General features: G+C 44.4%; 1 protein-coding gene across 7 annotated transcripts; it reads right to left on the bottom strand.

Moving 5' to 3' along the window:
* Positions 12,405 to 20,900, bottom strand: LOC148002254 (paired immunoglobulin-like type 2 receptor beta). Of its 7 annotated transcripts, none has more exons than XM_087579561.1 (5): positions 20,361 to 20,900; positions 19,680 to 20,095; positions 17,150 to 17,339; positions 15,342 to 15,372; positions 12,405 to 12,730 (listed from the first exon to the last, which is right to left on the bottom strand). In XM_087579561.1, the coding sequence occupies exons 1-4, from the start codon at positions 20,372 to 20,374 to the stop codon at positions 15,360 to 15,362; spliced, it is 633 nt and encodes a 210-aa protein (XP_087435687.1). In that variant the 5' UTR covers positions 20,375 to 20,900; the 3' UTR covers positions 12,405 to 12,730; positions 15,342 to 15,359. The 7 variants fall into 7 exon arrangements, with proteins under 7 accessions (XP_087435687.1, XP_087435683.1, XP_087435684.1 ...); XM_087579557.1 differs by having other exon boundaries at positions 12,405 to 14,311; positions 19,680 to 20,066; XM_087579558.1 differs by having other exon boundaries at positions 19,680 to 20,066.

The raw sequence follows: 21,303 nt of genomic DNA, 5'->3' as shown, positions 1-21,303 counted from the left end.
TACACAATTTGGTGCACTCAATGTGTGTGAATTTATGTTTCTGTTAACTCAGATGTGTGTGTGTGTGTGTGTGTGTGTGTGTGTGTGAGTGTGCAAGTTCCTGTGTCTGTGTGTCTCTGCATGTGTTATCTGGGTTATGTCTATGTCTCTGTTTCTGTGTTTGTGTCTCTGTGTGTATGTATTTCTGTGTATCTATGTGTGTGTCTGTGTATAAGTCTCTGTGTAGTTGTGTTTATATGTCTGGGTGTCTGTTTCTGGGAATGTGTGTGTGTTTGTGAGTATATGTATATGTGTATGTGTGTGTGTATGTGTGTGCGCGTGCGTGTGTGCACACACTTGTTCATTTACATGAGGAAGGTAGAGGACAATCTAAAATGTCACCCACCTTATTCTGGGGACAGCCTGCTTATTGGCTTCAAGTTTCCCATTGAGACTAGGCTGGAAGGCTATAGATTCAGGGAGAAGCTTGTCTCCACCTCCTCTGTATTAGCATTATATCTCACTCAGTTCTGTTTGATGTGGATTTAGACACATAGACCAAGCTTCTGGTCAGCTCACAAAAACTTGTCTGCTTCTGCCTCTTGAGCTAAGATTAAAGGTTTTGTAGGCTCCTCATATGGATACTCAAGATCAAACTCTGGATCTAAGGGCCAAGCAGAAAACTCTATGAACTAATCATATTTGTATGCTACATACATGTAAGTAAAAGATTATGACTGTATTAGTCTGGGTTAGTTATCTGTGACAAATGAAAAACTCTGGACCCACAACCAGGACAGTTGGAACTGTGCATTTGAGCTTAATCTCCTAGAACCATCAGTTCCATTCCCTGTGTGAACTTATTTTTAACTGGAAGTTTTCAAATTTACATTTCAAATGTTATGCTGTCCCTCAGTTTCCAGTTAATAAATCCACTATCCCATCCTCCCTCCCCCTTCTTCAATGAGGATGTTGCCTCATAGTGTGAACGTCTAATAACTTTTCCCTATCACACATCCCACAGAGGAGACAAGATGGGACACTCACCCAACCCTGGGGATTGTCCTCAGCAGTGGGAGATGGAGAAGAGTAGGCTTGTGTGGTCAATATTAAAGAGAAGAGAAGAAAGGAAATGTGCCTGAACTTACAGGGACTGCATCCATGAAGCCTGCTGTCCTTCTAGACCAGCTGGAAAATAGAGTTGCAAATGCAAATAAACACAGAACCTGCTCCTAAGGAGTTCAAGGAGGAACTGATGGGCTGACCGCTCATCTGAAAAGAGCTGTGGCTTTTAAAGAATATATGGGGGTAGACTAGCATTCAGGGACAATATGTCAGAGGATATCTATAAAAAGAGAGACTTGTTAGAGTGGTGGATGAGCGATTAAAATGTAAATGGTATGGAAGAGACTCACAAACAGAAAGAAATGTATAGGGAGAACCTAAAATCTATCAGAGGCAGAAGAGTTGGACACTAGTTGCTAAGCAAAATTACCAAATGGCCAGTGAGGTTGTGGCTCAGTTGAAATATTTGTCCCTCAAACAGGCATGAGTATCATCCCAGGAGCCACATAAAGAGTTGTCAGATGCTTGCACAGGCAGAGCCACTAGGATCCCTGTGGCTCATTGTGCTGCCAGCCTTCCATAGTGGGTGAGAGCAATGACTGAGGTGTCGCATAATCCAGAGAGGACACCTCCCAAAGGACAATGCCCAAGGCTGTCCTCCATCATCCACATGTGTGTGCACAATGCAAATATATACATATGGAAACAAACTGTCCAAAGTAAAATTTTAAAACTTTAAGAAAATGCTATACATATAAGAGTATGTGTAGAATGGAAAATTCTGTACCTTGACCTCCTTACAACATAAAAACACTACAGAGACAGTGCACAACATTTTCAAAATCTAATGGCAGTTTTGCAAAAGCAAAGGATTTGTTTTCTATTATTAATGAGTATTCTAAGAAACAAAAGTGGGGACACAGTGAAAGAGGCCATAATCCCAGCACTAGGTAAGGGGAGAGAGGAGCATCAGGAGTTCAAGGCATCAGCAGTTACATAGCTGTAGGCCACTGTGCTCCAAACCCCTTGTATACACAACATGAGATCCAGGCGAGGACTGAGGTCAGGGCATATTTAAAGTCATGGGATCTGGAAGACTATGGAATAAGAACAGAGATTAATAGATGGTGGAATGTGATGGAAGTTTACAAATAAACATTTAAATTTGCATAGCATCATTTCAGACAGGCTCAGCTATCCAATGGGATCAGTAGAGGTGTGGAAGAGCTGCAGCCTGAGAGGCAGCAGAAATCTGACTGAGTCTGTCAGGAAATCAGAGCAGGGGAAGGAAGAAAATGGACACAGGACATGGGTCAGTACATTAGTAGTCATTCCTCTGACTTGCTGTGTTGTACAGAAGGTTAGCTGACTACTGGCCTCAGGTAGTTGTGATTCTCAGACCTGTCCCTGCCTGGGTGGAGCAGAGCTGTTTGCTGCCTTGGTCCCCTCTGTTGTCTGCACAGAGAGAACAGCTGAGAGGCAGACTGAGAACCAGCATGGCTGAAACACGGATACTGTTTCTTTTTTTTTTTTATTAACTTGAGTATTTCTTATATATATTTCGATTGTTATTCCCTTTCCCGGTTTCCGGGCAAACATCCCCCTCCCCCCTCCCCTTCTTATGGGTGTTCCCCTCCCCACCCTCCCCCATTGCCGCCCTCCCCACAACAGTCTACTTCACTGGGGGTTCAGTCTTAGCAGGACCCAGGGCTTCCCCTTCCACTGGTGCTCTTACTAGGATATTCATTGCTACCTATGAGGTCAGAGTCCAGGGTCAGTCCATGTATAGTCTTTAGGTAGTGGCTTAGTCCCTGGAAGCTCTGGTTGCTTGGCATTGTTGTACATATGGGGTCTCGAGCCCCTTCAAGCTCTTCCAGTTCTTTCTCTGATTCCTTCAATGGGGGTCCCATTCTCAGTTCAGTGGTTTGCTGCTGGCATTCGCCTATGTATTTGCTGTATTATGGCTGTGTCTCTCAGGAGCGATCTACATCCGGCTCCTGTCGGTCTGCACTTCTTTGCTTCATCCATCTTGTCTAATTGGGTGGCTGTATATGTATGGGCCACATGTGGGGCAGGCTGTTTCTTCATCTACAGGCCAACGGAATAAAGTCTAAACCCCAGGCAGGTAAGTGAGTGCCTGTCACCCCAAGGGGCAGTTGAGAGGCTGTTGGTAAGTTTATTATGAGAGGAATGGAAGGGAGCCAAAGAGATGATTCAGCCAGATATGCATAGGTAGCAGGACCTGAGTTTGATGGATCCGGAGCTCACACATTATAAGCCAGGGATGTGACAGGAAATTGTAATACCAGCCCTGGTCAAGCAAGAGACAGGCAGAGTCATGATTTGGCTGTCTACCTAGTCTAGAACAATTGGTGAGTTCCAGTCCAATCAAAGAGCATGTTTTTAAAAATGATGGGGATTGCTGATGGTGATAAATCACAGACAATATTTTCTAAATTTATTTGAAGTGAAGCATTTTAAATTAATTAATTAATTTTAAATTACATATTTATCAGTAAAACATAGTGTGTGCCAGTGAGATATCTCAGTCGGAAATGACACAATGACCTGTGTGATTCCTGGGGATCCATTGGCAGCAGGCTCCATTTTCACTGAGATATCTCACGGATATACACTGTTCATTAATATATCATTTAAAAATACTTCATTTAACATAAATTTATAAAAGGTTATGACCATAATTGATCATCTTGAGATGATCCACACAGTTTTTCATATCCTGGCACTCATGGGTTTGGGAATTACCAATTAGTCTTGAGTAGCTACACGGTCTACATGACTCTCCCTGTCTCTTGCTCATGCAGGGCTGGGATAACAAATTCCTGCCATATCCCTGATCTATAGTGTGGCTGCTCTGGGCCAACGTCAGGCCCTGTTACCCATGTACACCTCTCTGGCTGAATCATCTCTCGTGCTCCCTTGCATGCCTCTCATAATAAATTTCCCCAAAGTGTCCTCTACCTGCCTTTTGGGATGACAGATGCTCATCTGACAGGTATTTAGGCTTTGTTTTCACCAAGCTTGTTCTTACATTTGCTATGTAATCAAGGATGATCTGGAACTCCTACAAATCCTCCCAACTGGGCCTCCCATCAGTGGTGAGTACAGGTGTGTAACATTCTTCTCCTTTGTCGAATGTGGACAAAGAACCTCATTTTCTGTCCATGACAGACATGAAAGCACTCTACCAAATGAACATCTTTGGATCAGTGAGGTAAGAATGTCCTTGTGGTCATGAGTACTCACCTCCACATTCATCTACCTTAACTTGACTGTCTGAGGTTTGTGGGTAGAAGGTCATCTGATACCTAACTCACCCAAGAAGGGGGCTGGACCTGCTGCTGCACCCCAGCATTTGTATACAACAGGCTCTGATGGATTCTAAGGATGTAAACTACACCTTGTGCTCAGCTGCACTGCTGCCACCTGCTGGCTCCTTAATCCCAAGTCATGATCTCTTCTTGGGACAGGAAGCCTGTGGTTTTGGTATGCACATGGGGATTTGCATATTGCAGGACCATGGGGAGTGTCAGCTTGCAGGGTTGGAATATGTGTGATGCTCAGGCACACGGGTCCCTATCCACACCACACAACCCAGAATGAATAAGTGTTATTTAAAATATCATAACCCATGATAGACATACACATACATGCTTCAAGTCTGACTTTGGGAGGAAGAAGGCAGAGGCACATGGATCTTATTGAGTTTGAAGCTTGCCTGATCTATATATCCAGGTTTTAGACAGCAGAATCTGCATAGTGAAAATTTGTATCAAAGAATAAACAAACAAACAAACAAAAAACCCCAACAACATAAACCAAGGAATCCCAGTGAAACCTAAAATAGCCTATGTATCAAACTAAATATCAACCAATCAAAAACGGAAACACAAAGTTGAGGGTGAACTTGGATGGTGTTGCTAATTACCATACCTGAGGTTGTCCTCTGCACTTCTGTACATGAGCCCAAACTGACTTGCATACACGGGCACTGGATCTCAGAAAGAAATCATGTAAGGATCCTTTCATAGCTGATCTGCCACCACATATTAACCCAGTATTTATCCTGACTAAACAAGGCCTCCCTACGTCCAGGCTCTGTTATTCTTCAGAATCCAGTTCATTTCATTGTCTACAGCATTCAGACTCTCCACTTTATACCCAATTAACTTATCCCATGACAGCAGAGGGAGAAAACAGGCTCAAACCTTCCTGTTTTTGGATGATTCAATTCCAGAACCATCCTTCAGATAATGCCTACCTAGGCTCTCTGGGCCTAGTAGATACCCTCATAAATGAAACCTGTCCCTGCCTTTTCCAGTCTTGTCACTACTTCCTTACACACACTCTCATTGATCTCTCTTCCCTAGTGACAACTCATAGATCCAGAGTGTGTTCACAAAGAAACATCCCTGACTGGTGCCTGAAGAGAGTGGAGAAGCTAGAGAGGATGGCAGAAGGATGGCAGCTTGTGGTATATACAGGATGCACAGGCTGCAGCTTAAGCTTTACAATAGCACAGCAGCCTGCTGCCATCTGACCTTGTGTTTCTTCCCTAGGATGATGTCATCATCTTGATCTGCCTCACCTGCTCCTCAGTCTCAGACGAGCTCCTGCCTGAACCCCTGCCCAGGGTGTTCCCAGAAAGAAACTCTATTCTGTGCCCTAAAGGCCAGGTGAGTGGGACTCGGGGAGAAGCTCAGACCCCTCCAACATCTGCTGATATCCAAGGAGAGAGACATTTATAAATATGTCATCAAGCTTGTGGTCACAGAAACAGAGAAACTCCCACCCTTTCTCAGACTTATTATATTTAGGTTAAAACAAACTAAAACCAAAACAAATAAATGAACAAAAGCCAGAAAACTGTTAATCCCCTGGCATGGAGGTACATTTTATAGGATGCAGCAGGAGGAGATTTTCTGACTTCGAGGCTAGCCTTTGTGTGTAAAGCAAGTTCCAGGAGAACAGACCTAAATAAGAGAGAAACCCCCCCCTCCTCAGAAACAGAACAAAACAAAAACAAACGTGCATGGGGTTGGGGATTTAGCTCAGTGGTAGAGCGCTTGCCATGGAAGCGCAAGGCCCTGGGTTCGGTCCCCAGCTCCGAAAAAAAAAGGAACCCCCCCAAAAAAAACAAATGTGCAAAAGCTAAAGTATTGGTAGTCACAATTTTTTATGTAAATCTGGAGAGAATACTGGTGCCATATTTGAGTTCTCCGTCTCTAATCAAAAGGGAGCTGAGGACCTTTATCCTTTGTAGGGAGTGGCATGGTAAAAGAAAGATGGCGCTGACATCCAGTCCTGTCTGGATGTAAACAACTTATTGCACATGCGCAGGCTTGTCCCCTTGCCAGGGCAGTCGTAGGATAATGAGGTGATCAGGCACCCTCCTGTGGTACACAACAGTACTGCGCATGAGCAGGTTTGCACCTGGCGTCAATCTGGCTGGGGTGGTACCATGCTAATGGGGTGGTTCATGCTCTGCCAATCCCAGAAAGACAATTAGCATAGCCCCAGCCTGTTGTATATATAAGGCGAGCGCTTTTGCTGCTTGAGGTCCCCGTATCAGCAATGAGGTGGTCCTGCAATAAAGGCTGTTGAGAAGAATCTGACGGTGTTGCGTCTTCCTTGCCGGCCGAGGTGGGTGTGATAACTGGTGGCCTTTACAGGGAACCGAGGCCATCCTCGTGGATTCAGAACTCTTCAAATTCAGGATGGCAACGTCGGTAAGTTCCCGGATGGGACAATAAAGCTCCTGGATAAGGGACAATAAAGCTCCTGGATAAGGGACAATAAAGCTCCTGGGTAAGGGACTATAAAGCTCCCAGGTAAAGGGACAATAAAGTTCCCAGGTAAAGGGACAATAAAGTTCTCTGGAGGTAAGCAGAGAGGACGAAAGCCTTGGTTTAGAGGCTAAAAAGTCTGTGGTCTACAGCAATGTTGTTTCCAATTGATCCCTTGTGGGTAGGACTTGTAATTTTGTTTCTTTTCTTTTTTGTGTGGTGGTGTTGTTACTGTTTGAATTGCCACTGTCCCAGGCATGAGTGCATTTGCTGGGAAGAGCCCACTAATGATGAGCTAAAAGATCGTGTGTAAATAAACACGCCAGCTTGCCATGCTCGTAAATCGATCGTAAATAAGCTCATAAAGCATGGGAAACTCACACTCCACCCCGTTCCTGTCAGCTCTTCAGGAGCTTCTTGGTCAGCATAAGCTTAAAATCAAAAGGAAATTTAATTTTATGGATCCCGCTCTAGTGGCGGTGTGTTGGTGGATAGCCAACGTTATTTTTTGAAACATAGTGTTTTATCTGTGCTTGTGCTCACAGCCCACACAGTAGGGGGGAGTGAAACTAGCTGCGGAGCTGCTGTATCGAACATGGGGACTTCTCAGTCTCTCCCAATTTTTCTGGCTCTTCAAGAGCTGTTTGAAAGAAAAAGGCTTAGGAAGAAAAGAAGCACTATAGAGAGATTTCTTAGTCAGTGCAATGCCATTGCACCTTGGTTCGCTGTCTCTGGGAACCTCACGGTGGACAGCTGGGATAAGCTGAGGAAGGATTTAGATTTTGCTTGGGAGCAAGGAACCTTAAGGTGGGGGTTCGGCCGGTATGGCACTTACTGTGTAGGTGCCTAGAAGATCAGAAATGCTGTCAACAGGGTATAGAAAATGACAGGCTGTGTTAGAAATGCTATAGGAGGAACGATCTGAAAAGGCTGAGAGTGAGGCAGAGGAGGACTCTAAGGAAAACAAGAACAAGAAAGGAATTTATCCATCCCTCAAAGAACAGGGTCAGAAAAAAAATTCCAGTTGCTGACTTTAGCGGCCAGACCTTCAACACCTGCTCACAGAAGGAGAGCGTTCATTAAGAGAAGTTCTTTAAGGGAGCCTACCTTATCTGCTGGCCTTATTCCAAGAGAGGAGTTGATCTCCAACATTAATTTACCTTTCCCGTTAGTCATCATTGACATGGAGAGTGCCTTTGATCCTATCCCCTCAGCAGCCAGTTCCTGACCCTGTGGTCAAAATGCCCCAGGTTTGGGGACAGGGGATCCCTTGAAGTAGTTTCAGAAAAAGTCTGCAGCAGACTGTGAGTAACTTTGTTTTGCCAGACAGAACAGGCTTTACTATAGGATGATAAGAGGAGAAAGTCTTGACACCGGCTCTTCAGCTTACTCCAACTGGAGGCTGTGGCCAAGTCAAGATTAATGTTTTCTTTTCCATGGGCCTTTAGCCCACTGAGACAGTTTGATTAAGGGCTGCTACTGAGGTATTGAAAGTCCCAGGTGAACTGGTTACAATTCTTTTGTCAGCCACTTGACATCTAACACCCAGGTCTACCACCAGGCTCCAAGGGTGGGTCTCCAAGGGGCTGGAAAATGCCCCACCAATCTGACTAAGGTTATATTTTGCTTTCCGCTAAAGATTGTAGCACCTTAAAAACGGCCTATGCAAAAGTTGTTAAGGTGCTTGAAAACAATCAATTGCTCATAGCACCTGAAAAGGTTCAAATGGGCCAAGTGGGGGAGTATTTAGGAACTAAAATCACTCCTCATAGTATTTCCCCTCAGAAAATAGAATTATGAAAAGATCATTTAAACACATTAAATGACTTTCAGAAACTACTAGGAAACATAAATTGGATTTGGCCCTATATTAAAATGCCCAATGTAGATTTGCAACCACTCTATGAGATCCTGAAAGGGTATCCTCAGCTTACTTCGCCCCGTGCTTTAACCAAGGAAGCATGATTATCCTTGAGGAAAGTAGAAGAAAGACTGGAAAAGGCAATGCTAAGAAGGTACAAGGAAAAGGAGGATCTCCTTTTGTGTATACTGAGAACCTTTAGTCAGCCTACAGGAGTGCTGTGGCAACAAGGTCCACTTCTTTGGATTTATCCCCATATTTCTCCTAATAAGACCCTTGAATATTAACCTTCTGCCGTCGCACAGCTTGCTATGTTAGGCGTTAAATCTTGCATTCAGCATTTTGGTATTTTACCCAAGAAAATTATTATACCATATACTACAGCTCAGATAGAAACATTGTGTGCCTTGATTGATGATTGGGCCATATTACGCTGTAGTTTTGACGGAGAGTTTGACAATCATTATCCTAAGGATCCTTTGCTACAATTTTTTATTGAACATCCAGTGATCTTTCCTAAGGTCACTGCCTCAGAGCCTGTATTGGGAGCGTTAGATATTTATACAGATGGCTCCAAAACAGGTGTAGGTGCCTATATGGTTGATTCTCAAGCACTAGTCTTAATTTAATACAGTCCAGGCAACCCCCAAATTACAGAATGTAAAATTGTATTGGAAGTTTTTAAAAGATTTCCTGATTCTTTTAATTTAATTTCTGACTCTGCTTATGTAGTTAATTCTGTGTGCTCACTTGAAATTGCAGGGCCAATTTGATCGACTAGTACTGTATGTCAGATTCTTCTAGAATTACAAAAATTGGTTTGGGCCAGAAAAAATAAAATTTTCATACAACATATTCGAGCCCATACTAATTTGCCTGGTCCCATGACCAGTAATAACGCCCTGGTGGGTGCTAGTACTCGTAGATAGTTTATTTTTCATGCTGCTCTGGTTGATGTCGCTAGAGAATTTCATCAAAAGTTTCATGTTCCTGCCTTTACTCTTCAACAAAAATCTAAAATCTCTAGAGCTAGAGCCCATGATGTGTTACATTGCCAGAATTGTGTTCAATTTCACCACCCTTCTCAGGTGGGGATTAACCCTTGTGGTCTGATCCCACTAAAACTTTGGCAGATGGAAGTCACACACATTTCTCAATTTGGAAATTTAAAATGTGTTCATGTTTCTGTTGATACCTGTTCCGGTATTATACATGCCACTCTGATGACTGGTGAAAAGGCTCGTAATGCCATTAGTCATTGCTTAGAGGCATGGGCACCCTGGGGGAAAGCCTGATAGTCTCAAGACAGACAACGGGCCTGCCTACACAGCAAAGTCCTTTCAGGCATTTTGCCAGACAATGCAGGTCGGTCATACTACAGGATTACCATACAATCCCCAGGGTCAAGGAGTTGTGGAAAGACGCATCGAACCTTAAAAGAGCTTATAGAAAAACAAAAAGAGGGAATTGCCAGTGGCTGAACACCAAAAGAACAACTTTCTTTAGCTCTTTTTACTCTAAATTTCTTAACTTTGGATACACATGGCCGCACTGCCGCGGATCGACATGCTGCTACTACAACTATGACTAGTGCAGAAGTAAAGTGGAAGGATGTCTTAACTGAAGAATGGCATGGCCCAGATCCCATGATTTCGAGATCTAGGGGAGCTGTTTGTGTTTTTCCACAGAATCAAGAAAATCCAATTTGGGTACCTTAGCGTTTGACTCAAATATTGCCTTCTGCTCTTCCTGATGATGAGACTACGAGCCCTATTACTACTGGGAATGGTAATACAAGCTGAGTCACTTATCTTGTGGGCTATTGCCAGATCCTGGCCAGTACCCATGCCAGTTCATAGCAATTATATTGTTTTGCCAACCTTTTTCTCCACCTCCTGTTTGCGTGATGTTCCCTGTATAGTGCCAAATGGAGAAATGCCCCAACGATATGCTGCCACTAACTTTTCTCTGTCACATACCTTATGCTTTACTGTTAAGAACTCTTCCCTGCCCTGTGTTTGGATGCGTAGAGCCACGTTAGCTAATTGGTTGGATCCTATGAGTGACATTGCAATGAGCACCGGGATCATCCTGGCTGCTTTGAGTCAAATTACCCAGGCAGTCTCTTCACACAGAGGAAACAAGTCAGTCAATTGTTCTGCTGATTTGAACATTACAACACTGATTATGATGCATAATTGTAGCGTTCCATCACGCCCGGGGCAAGGTAACTATACACAGGATAACTCTACCCATCGTAGAGTCTTACCCACTTGCCCCCTTATCAAGAGTTCCCACCTGATTTTACCCCATGTCAGAGTCCATTTCATAGAGCAAAACAATTCTTGCCAGGATTTGAGTTTTCCCCACCTCTTGGCAAAACACAATTTCATTGGAAACAGAATAAGTCTGGCATGGAAAATCTCTGGCCTTAGTTTCAATGGGTGCTGTCCAATGAGCAAGGGGCATATACATCCCTGACCCCCTTTGCTAGGTTGATGGGTGAGAACTTCACACTGTATAATGTTTCAGCTACCAGAAAAATGATACCAGGTTGATCAATATTCAATATAATAACCTCTTGGCAAATGATACTGCCACTAGTACTTCAGTATGTGTTAGATCACCTTTTTTCTTTCTGATAAGCACTAATGTAAGCAATGATGTTTTAAATTGTAATAGCTCTGATGTAGTCTGCTATTTAGCTGAATGCTGGGATGGCACCAACGACACCACAGTGATGGTTAAGATTCCCTCCTTTGTGCCATTCCCAGTGGAGGCAAACCCAGATAGCTTTCCTATTCTTAATTTGCTAAGAGCCAGAAGGGATTTTGGAATCATGGCAGCTATAATTTCAGCTATTTTGCTGTCTGCTGCTGCAGCTACTGCAGCCGCAATAACCATGACTAATCAGGTACAGACAGCTGAGACTGTCAATCAGATTGTAGAAAGAACTGCAGTGGCACTAGAGATACAAGAAGAATTTAATACTTATTTGGCATCTGGCCTTCTATTAGCTAATTAAAGGATAGATTTAATTCCTGAACAAATTGAAGCACTGTATCATATGACACAGCTTTCCTGTGTTTCCTCCCTTAGAGGTTTATGCATTACTCCTTTGCAAGCTAACTTTTCTCAGCATTCTCAACAGAGCAAAGAAATCTCGCATTATCTGAAAGGAAACTGGTCCATGAAAGCAGAGCTACTATCGAGACAATTGGTGATGCAAATTGCTGTCCTAAACAGCACTAGGTTGGACCCCATCACAGTTGAAGATTTTACCTCATGGATCACCAACGCTTTCTCCTTTTTTAAGGAGTGGGCTGGCATGTTTCCCTGGGGAGCTATTGTCCTCCTGGGATGCGGAGAATGTCTCTGGCTTATTGGCCGTTTAAAAAGACAACATGCCAGACACAAAGCGGTTGTTTACCAGGCTATGATCGCCATTGAAAATGGTGCTTCTCCCAACATATGGCTGGCCTCTTTGAAAGATTAAGAGTTTGTCCTAGATCATTTTAATCACTGTCATGTGGAGTCATTGTATCCAGAGACAGGCACCTTTCCTCGAGCTTGGACCAACCTAAGACACGGGGCCCAGTGGCAATAGGGTTACCCTATGATGGGTAATTCTGAGTCATCATCAGGAACAGCCTCAGACAGGAGCAATGACAAGATTGACGTGACACCCAGATCTAGACCAGTCATTTTATTAAACAAAAAAGGGGGAGATATAGGGAGCTGCGCGGTAAAACAAAGATGGCACTGACATCCAGGCCCGTCTGGATGTAAACAACTTATCGCGCATGCGCAGGCTTGTCCTCTTGCCAGGGCAGTCGTAGGATAATGAGGTGATCCGGCACCCTCCTGCGGTACACAACAGTACTGCGCATGTGCGGGTTTGCATCTGGCGTCAATCTGGCTGGGGTGGTACCATGCTAATGGGGTGGTTCATGCTCCACCAATCCCTGGAGGACAGGTAGCAGGGGTGATAGTGGGGTGATCCGTTCTCTGCCAATCCCTGAAATACAATTAGAATAGCCCCAGCCTGTTGTATATATAAGGCGAGCACCTTTGCTGCTCGAGGTCCCCGTATCAGCAATGCGGTGGTCCTGCAATAAAGGCTGTTGAGAAGAATCTGACGGTGTTGTGTCTTCCTTGCCGGCCGAGGTGGGCACGACAATCCATGACCCTCCTTATTGTTTTCAGTTTTGTTAAGCTTTGCTGTTGATTTGAAGACAGTCTCATGCAACCCAGGATGGCCTAAACTCAAGAGGTACCAAGAGTAGCCTCCAATTCAGTGGTTCTCAAGCTTTGTAATGCTGTGATCTTTCCTCATGTTGGGGTGACTCCAACCATAAAATTATTTTATTGGTAATTTATGTCTGTGATTTTGCTACAGTTATGATCATAATATAAACGTCTGATATTCAGGATATCTGAAATGTGACGCCTGTGAATATGTCCTTCAAACTTCAAAGATGTAATGACCCACAGGTTGAGAACCTGTATTCCAATTGACAATCTTCCCATCACTACCTGTCAATAGGAGGGATGACAGGCATGTTTTGATTCCCAATTTCTTTTAGTACATTTTTTTACCGATCATCTCAGTCTAGGGAACACACATACCAAACACTTGTCACCAGGACAGAAACCAATATCTACTTCCTAGTTGGCCCATAATGTTCCCTTTGGCACATCAGAGATACAGTCTGCCTAAATGTATTCAACTGGAGCTAAAGCACCTATGTTGTTGAGAACGTTGTTTCTTTATGTCTTACCTCTGGGTTTGTCTCTTGTTTTCCCCTCTTGAGCAATAAAAAGGACCTGAGAATTCACATTTGAGCAAGTGGATTAAGGCCCCTTCTCTGAGTACAGATGCCTGAGACATGGACCTGACAGATGGACTCCTTGAAACGGCTGGGCAGACTTCCATCATGGCATCCTGCTGTGACAACCCTTCAGGAATGCTCAGAGAAAATATCATCCCTGCTCTCAAGGTCCCTGTACTCATGAGAGCTGCTGTGTTCAGTCTTAGGGTGTTAGGATGCAGTCACAACAACAGTAGATACCTCATAGCTGCTCCAGGGCGTTTCACTTTAGCCACATGAGTCTTGGTGACCTCTTCATGACACCAAGTAGCTCTAGCTTGCTTCATGGGATTGGAAGCAGTTTCCCCAATTACTCAGAAAATGCCCATGTATGGTACTCATTGAGCCTTGTGATTGGTGAACTGGAGCTGTATTTGTGCCATTTCAATTATGGCTCACTGTCGTTGGTAGATCTGTATACAGTATGTCCATGAACTTCTGTCATGAGAAGCCTGGTTTCATTCCTCGTGGGTCACTCTGGATGGTTTTCTGTGTCCCCACAGGGTTTTATTAGAAGTTGATGTAATGACTATCAAATGTTAGGACAGATTGGACTTGCAACAAATGTCCTATTCTAGGAGAGAACCCAGAGTCCAGAATGTCGACATGGTAGGAAATGAGAATGTGAGTGCATGCAGTTGGGCTTGTGAGGAAAGGAAGCCTTGGTCTGACACTTGATGTGAAGCATGTGGGGTGGGGGTTGGTCTCTGGATGAGATAATCAGCCTCCTGAGAGTAAGGAAGAGGTGAACCTTGATTATCAACTGTTGGTTTCAATGCAGACTATTGTCCTTATATCTATCCCAGTGACCCACATCCTAGACACAGTGTGCCACTCTCTAAGTTGTGTTATGAGTGAGCACAGGAGAGACATGGAGATGGATTGCGGGAAGTGAGGTATTTATTAAAAGTGTCAATAAGTCCATGAGCAGAGAATGAAGAGCACAGTCAGGCTCTCAGGCCCAGAGACATACGAGATGAAGTTGGTTCCAAGCAGAGGGTTTCAGAGACCATGTGGCAGAAGTGGGGGTTATCCAAATATGGTGATCTTTTACAGCAGAATTCTGCAGCCATGAGCTCTGATTCCCAGAGAGAATCACATGGGAGGTTGTGGGATGCAGGGTATGTGGTCACCAATAACTATTTTGATATAAACTCATCTCCCTGGTGAGAGATCCTAACACTGGGAGGTCTCTTATTTGAGGAAGAAGGGATGATGTCTCATCCAGAGCCTGTGGGTGACCATGAGAGGCAGATGACAGTTGTCCTGAGTTAGTTTTCTCTTTAATCCATTTGGGTCCCCAGAAATCATTCCCAGGTCATTGAGCTAGGGAGCAGGCTCCATTTCCCATTGAGTTCTCTAACTGGAACTCACTGTTTTTGTTCATTAATATCTAATTTAAAATATTTCACATGAAATTATTTTAGGAAATGTTATGACCATGACTTATCACCTTGAGAATTCTCCCTAGTTTTTAAAGTCATGATCTTTCATAGGCCTGAAACTCACCAATTGTTCTAGACTAGGTGTTCGGCCATCCTGTGACTCTCCCTGTCTCCTGCTTGACCAGGGCAGGACTTGCAAATTCTAGCCTCATCCCTGGCTTATAATGTGTGAGCTCTGGATACATCAAACTCAGGCCTTCCTCCCCATGTCCCCTGCGTTTCTGACCGAATCATCTCTCTGGCTCCCTTCCATTTTTCTCATAATAAACTTCCCAACGGCCCCTCATCCTCCCTTGAGATTACAGTCACTCACCTGGCTGGGGTTTAGGTGTTACTCTGCTGGCCTGTAGGAGAAGAAACTGTGTCAGTGTGTCAACCATGCTGGTTCTCAGTCCTGCATTTCAGCTGTTCTCTGAGTTCAGATAACATTAGGGGACCTGGGCACCAAACAGCTCTGTAGCAGCCAGGCAGAGACAGGTTTGAGAATCACCAGGACCTGAGTCCAGTAGTCAGCAGACCTTTACAACACTGCAAATCAGAGGAATGAACTAGTGTACCAACACACTTCTATTTATTCCTCTTCTTTTCTTCCCTCTTCTCTGACCTCTTGACACATCTCTGCTTTCTTCACTCTGTTCACACCATATTTCCCTTTTCCCTTTCTGGAATCTGGCTCTCTAGTTCTTCCTTTGAGTGTAGGCTCCTGCACCCTGCAGACTCAGTCTCATTGTTTGAATCCTGGTGAGTCTTCTGTTCCCTCCCTGGCTGCTGCTTTTCCACCTCTCACTTCTTCTACTTACGGTAATCGAAGGCAGAGCCTGTCTGAAACTGTTGGATGCACATTTAAATGTTCATTTGTAAACTTCCATTATATTCCAACATCTATGCATCTCCATCCTTATCCTGTAGTCCCACAACTTTAAATCTGCTCTGACCTCAGTCCACACGTAGGTATTGTGCTGTGTGTGCAAAGTCTTTGGAGCCCAGTTGCCTACAGTTTGCTATGTAACTGTAGATATCCATGGACCCATGATTCTCCTGTCTGCATTTTCCGAGGGCTGAGATTATTGTGTCCCCCTCTGTGCCCCCATTTTTATTTCTTAAACTACACACCAATTTTTGAAAACAAATCTTTTATTTTTACAAAAATGCTATTGGATTTTGAAAAAGAACTTCATTGTATTTTCAGGTGAAAGTGTGTGTGTGTGTGTGTGTGTGTGTGTGTGTGTGTGTGTGTGTGTGTGTGTGTTTGCAGGGACTTAGTGTATAAAATTTTCCATTGTGCAAATATTCTTACATTTATAAGACTTCTCTAATGTTTCTTTTTAAATTCATTTTGAACAGCGCATAACCACATGTGATTATTTGCAAATGTGAAGACTCATGTGCTGCTGGCAGACCACCTTGGGCATTGTCCTTTAGGAGCTGTCCTCTCTAGATTGTGAGGCAGGTCAGCCATTGGTCTCACCCAGTAGGTAAGGTTGGCAGCACAGGGAGCCACAGCGATCCTATTGTCTCCACCTGCCCAAGCATCTGGCAACTCTCATTGTGGCTCCTGGGATGATACTCATGTCCCTGTTTGTGGAGCAATCACTTCAACTGAGACACTTCAATGGGTGTTCCATACTTTTTCAGGGGGTTAAGTTTCTAGTGCTCAACTCTTTTACTTGTTGCAGTGTTATGTTCTACATACACATTTCTTTCTGTTTGTGGCTTTATTACACACCACACTCTTACTTTCCATTTTAGTCACTCACGCCCAACTGAAGAAGTGTCTCTTTTTATTGCTATCACTTCCTGTAACATGTTGTCTGCTTGTGCTGGTCTACTCTCAGATATTCTTCATCAGGTACAACTCTTTCCATTTAAGCAGTGAGCCCATGAGTCTCCTGCACGCCTCTTTGAATTCCTTAGGAGCAGGCTCTGTGTTCATCTGCATTTGCTACTCTAATTTCCAGGTGGTCTGGAAGGACAGCAGGATCCAGGGATGCAGTCCTTGGGGAGTTCCAGCACATTTCCCTCCTTCTGTTATCTTTATTGTTCCTTGCCCTTCTCCATCTTCCACAGCTGAGAACACTCCCAGTGGGGAAGCTCAGGTGAGGCCTGTGCTGGACCACTTACCTTTGCTTCCACCACAGAAAGATTATCCATCCGTAGAGGGGGATGATGACTACAACTTTGGCCATGACCATCCCAATGATGGCTCCCAGGTTCAGCAGTGAAGGATTCCTTTGGCCCCTTATGTCCTCCAGGCCAGCTGTGGGGTCTGCAGAGGTTATGATGGAGGGGGTCCTCATGGTAGTACTGAGAGCTGTGGAGAGATGAGAAGTGAGCAGATCACCCCTGGATGAGGGAGGGATGGGCGAGTGTCACATCTCGTCTTCTGTTGCATGTGGGATGGGGAAGAGCTAGAATTTCTCACAGGGAAGGGAACACATGCTTAAGGCTGAGACTCAAGGAGAATAAGCACAAATATACAGTCCACAACTATCCTGGCTGTGTCCACATATTTCCATTGGCACACAGACAAATAAGTTAGAGAAATACAATGATTTTTTTACAGTTATATATATGTAACATACAGATACACTTATTTCATAGAGTGCTTGTTTCTTGGGCCACAGAGCATGAGTTTGGACCCTAAAATACATTTCAAGCACACGGTGAAATGTGCCTGATCCTTGATCCTAGCCCAAGGGACAGTGGCATGCAGAGCTCTGAGAGTGGACAATTAACCTGACCTGTGTGTCTAGTTCCACATCAAACACAGCCAAATGAGCTGTAATCCTAGTACTGAGGAGGTGGAGACAGAATTGTCTCTGTGGCTCATTGGAGTGCCAACCTAGCCTCCATGGGAAACTTAAAGCCAGTGAGAGGGTTTATCCCCCAAAATAAGGAGGCTAATACCTCAGGATCTCCTCTAGCTTCTACATTCATAAACACATAAACATATAAACATAAACATAAACACACACACACACACACACACACACACCATGACTTTCAAGCACAGATACATACAGTCTTACACACACACACACACACACAGAAACAGACACAGAGACACAGAGAGATGGAAACTTACACACACACACAGAAATAGACACAGAGACACAGAGAGATGGAAACTTACACACACACACACACACACACACACACACACACACACACACACACACAAATCTGCCTTTACAGACCCACGAGTTCATACACACTGAATATACCAAAATGTTTATTTGCGAAAATAAGATTTTAGCCATATGTGTGCAGCTCAGTCCAGGGAAGAATACATTCCTTTGCTTCACACACATAACTAAGAATAATTTCCCAAACATTTACCTATTTTTGAATTCTAGACCTGTGGTTCTCTACCTGTGCATTGTTATTCCAACATGGATTGCATATCAGGTAATAGACATGTCAGGTCTACTGTGATTCATAACAGTAGGATAATTAAAGTTATGAAGTAGCAATGATATACTTTTATGCATGTGGGTCCCCATATCATACAGAACTGTATAAAAGATTTGCAGCTTTAGGAAATTAGAGAATGACTGAGCTGGACACATATATGAAATGGCTCCTTTCTCTCTGATTGCAGGCAGCTGCTGACTCTACTACAGGTCAACATGTTAGCTGTAGCCTGCACAGTTAACTGTGCTGTGGGTGTCCTCTTATAGGTTGTCATAAGTACAGTTAAGAGTCACTTCTGGATGTGGTGGCATATGCTCTACTGTCAACACTCAGGAGGCAGAGGCAAGGCAGATTGCTGTGAATTTAAGGCCAGATGGGTCTATATAGTGAGTACTAGGACAGCCAGGACTACATGCTGAGACACCAACACAAAGTAAATAGAAAAAAACAGAAAGAAAGCAGGAGAAAAAAACAGGAAATAAAGAAGTATTCACATAAAAAGTGGGGTTTTGGGGAGCAACAGAGAAAGGTTGTAAGCAACAATGCACAACACACAGTTCCCAGGTTCTGCTGGTCCATATGCAGGAACACACAGTCACTACACTGAGCTCAGGGATCCCAGTACAGGGGACTGCATTTCCTTCTGCATCAGAGGGGCTGGAGGGATCAGAAGACAGAACGGCCACATAATGGAAATGGCGATATTTTCTTATTAATTTTCTAATGACTGAAGAGACTGGGGAGAGAAGAAAGATGTGTTCTGGGGAACTATGTGGTGAAATGAGGGACTGTGGAGACATGTGGCAGTTAAAGTTAGACCAGAGGACATCAGAACATCCATGGTCCCTACTATAAGTTCTGAACTGAAGTTGGAGCTGTGTGTAGATGCTGCATACAGGGACCAATTGGAGCCCTGCCACAGGACAAGAGAGTCAGCTACACCCTGGAGAAGCTCATTCACCTTGAGGTCATGGGTCAAAGTGGGCAGGACTATAGTTAGATTTGGAACAGTAAGGGTGTGGGCAATGGTATGCTGAAGCTTAGAGTTAGGTCTGGTTCTGTCTGAGCAGAGGCTGACATATACAGGAGGCTGCAAAGACATGTCACAACTACAAAGTAAAGATTTTTTGCAGATATTTTAACAGATCCAAGGGAACGTAATATGAAAGGAAGATCAGAGTTGTGAAGCCTGAGGTGACAGTAGGGAACAAGGAAGCCATGTTCCATGGTTGCTCACCATGTGTAATATTGAGTTTTGTCCCAGGAATAGACTGCCAACACTTCATGCCTTCTGTTGTTTGCAGACAAACTTGGCTGAAGTATATGGCCTGGTCATTCTCCTTCAAGTTCAGGATTCTGAGGACTCCAGATGTTTGACCCTGTGTCCAGTTTAGGATGAGCCGGTCCTTGAAGTGCTCATGAATGAAAGATAGAGTGGACTGGTAGATGAATTCCCCATGGACTTCCTTCCATCTCCAGGCTATGCTCATCTGTGGATCCTTGGCCAACTTCCAGGGGAAGTAGAAGGAGAAGGGGATCTCAATGGAGCCACCCTGGACTCCAGAGAGGACAGCTGGTTGGTTCATCCCAAAGTAATTTTTTCTTGTGTATCCTCCTGAGTTCCCTGGGAAGGACAGGGAGAATCTGACGCCACTGCAGGGATTTAAAGGACAACCCTGAGCATCCTGTGCCTCATCTGAAGGGAGGTGTGGGACACAGGGCAGGACTGTCCCTATGGCTGGGGGGACAGCAAAAAGAGGGAAGGGTTGGGTTGGACTTACTCTGAGTGTTGAACTCTTATATCAGAGAGACCTGGCTGGCTCCTCTACCAGACACTGGACACAAGACACCTACTTTTCCCAGCCATGCTCTTCCTGCCTCTGGTTCAGTCCCTGCTAGAGAGGTTCCCACCACTCACCAGTGTGCAGACATGTTGCTGACAGCAAAAGAAGGAGAATCTGAGCCATGACCAGATTATGTCCAGGAAGTGAGGGCAGCAGGGCTATCAGGAAGGCATCGATGCACTGTCTAGGGGCACTGGGGTGCTCAGGAGTCCAGAGAGAATCAGAGTAAAGCAACACCCATGTTCAGACCTTCTCAAGTAGAGGACTGAGTTGGGCAGGACCTCTCCGTCTCCACCTTCTTGTGGACAGCAACTTCCTTTATTGATCTGGCTTCTTTTTTTCTCATGTTGCAGAAGATCTGCTCTTATGGTTACTGACAACATAACAGGGCTCTTGGGCCCCCATTTTTTGCTGGGAGACACACCCTAGTGTTTGGGAGGGCTGGTTCTCCCCTCTTCCACCTTGACCGTCTTCCTTATCTACTCTATTCTACTTTGTAAGTGGCTTGTTATCACTCTGCCTCTTTCCTCTGTATTTCCTCTATTCCTTTCCTCTCCCTCCTCAATCTCTTTTGTCTCCCACCATGCTGGTTACTGTGTCTCTCTAATAATCTCACATAATGAAGTTGTTCATCTCTAAATACTTCATACAGAATGAGGAAGTTGGTTATGAAACACATTCAGTCCCAAGCCCTGGCCCAGTGAGCCTTTACCCTATTCCTACTTCCCCCTTCCTGCACCTCATACACACTTTAGTATTTTTGTGTCTTTTAGGTGCCCCTCACAGTGCCCAGGCAGAGCCAAGGCCTGGTGGACTCTCTTTTGACTTGGTCTGCTCCCTGTGGCACAGTCTCTAACTTCCCTCCACAAGAGGACAGTCACTCTAAATCTTATCTAGTTTTTAATTGAGCCTTTCTACCAGAGTCCCACCCCTTTCCCTCCCCACCAACAACACTCACTCAGAATAGGATAGCAAGTATCAGAGAAGACCTGGCACAAGTCACATGACAGTCTCATG

This window comes from Rattus norvegicus, chromosome 12 (assembly GCF_021556685.1).
Source record: "Rattus norvegicus strain SHRSP/BbbUtx chromosome 12, alternate assembly SHRSP_T2T, whole genome shotgun sequence".
NCBI classification, from domain to species: Eukaryota; Metazoa; Chordata; class Mammalia; order Rodentia; family Muridae; genus Rattus; species Rattus norvegicus.
The sequence above is the reverse complement of the archived record's forward strand: the minus strand, read 5'-3'. Positions and strand labels throughout refer to the sequence as shown.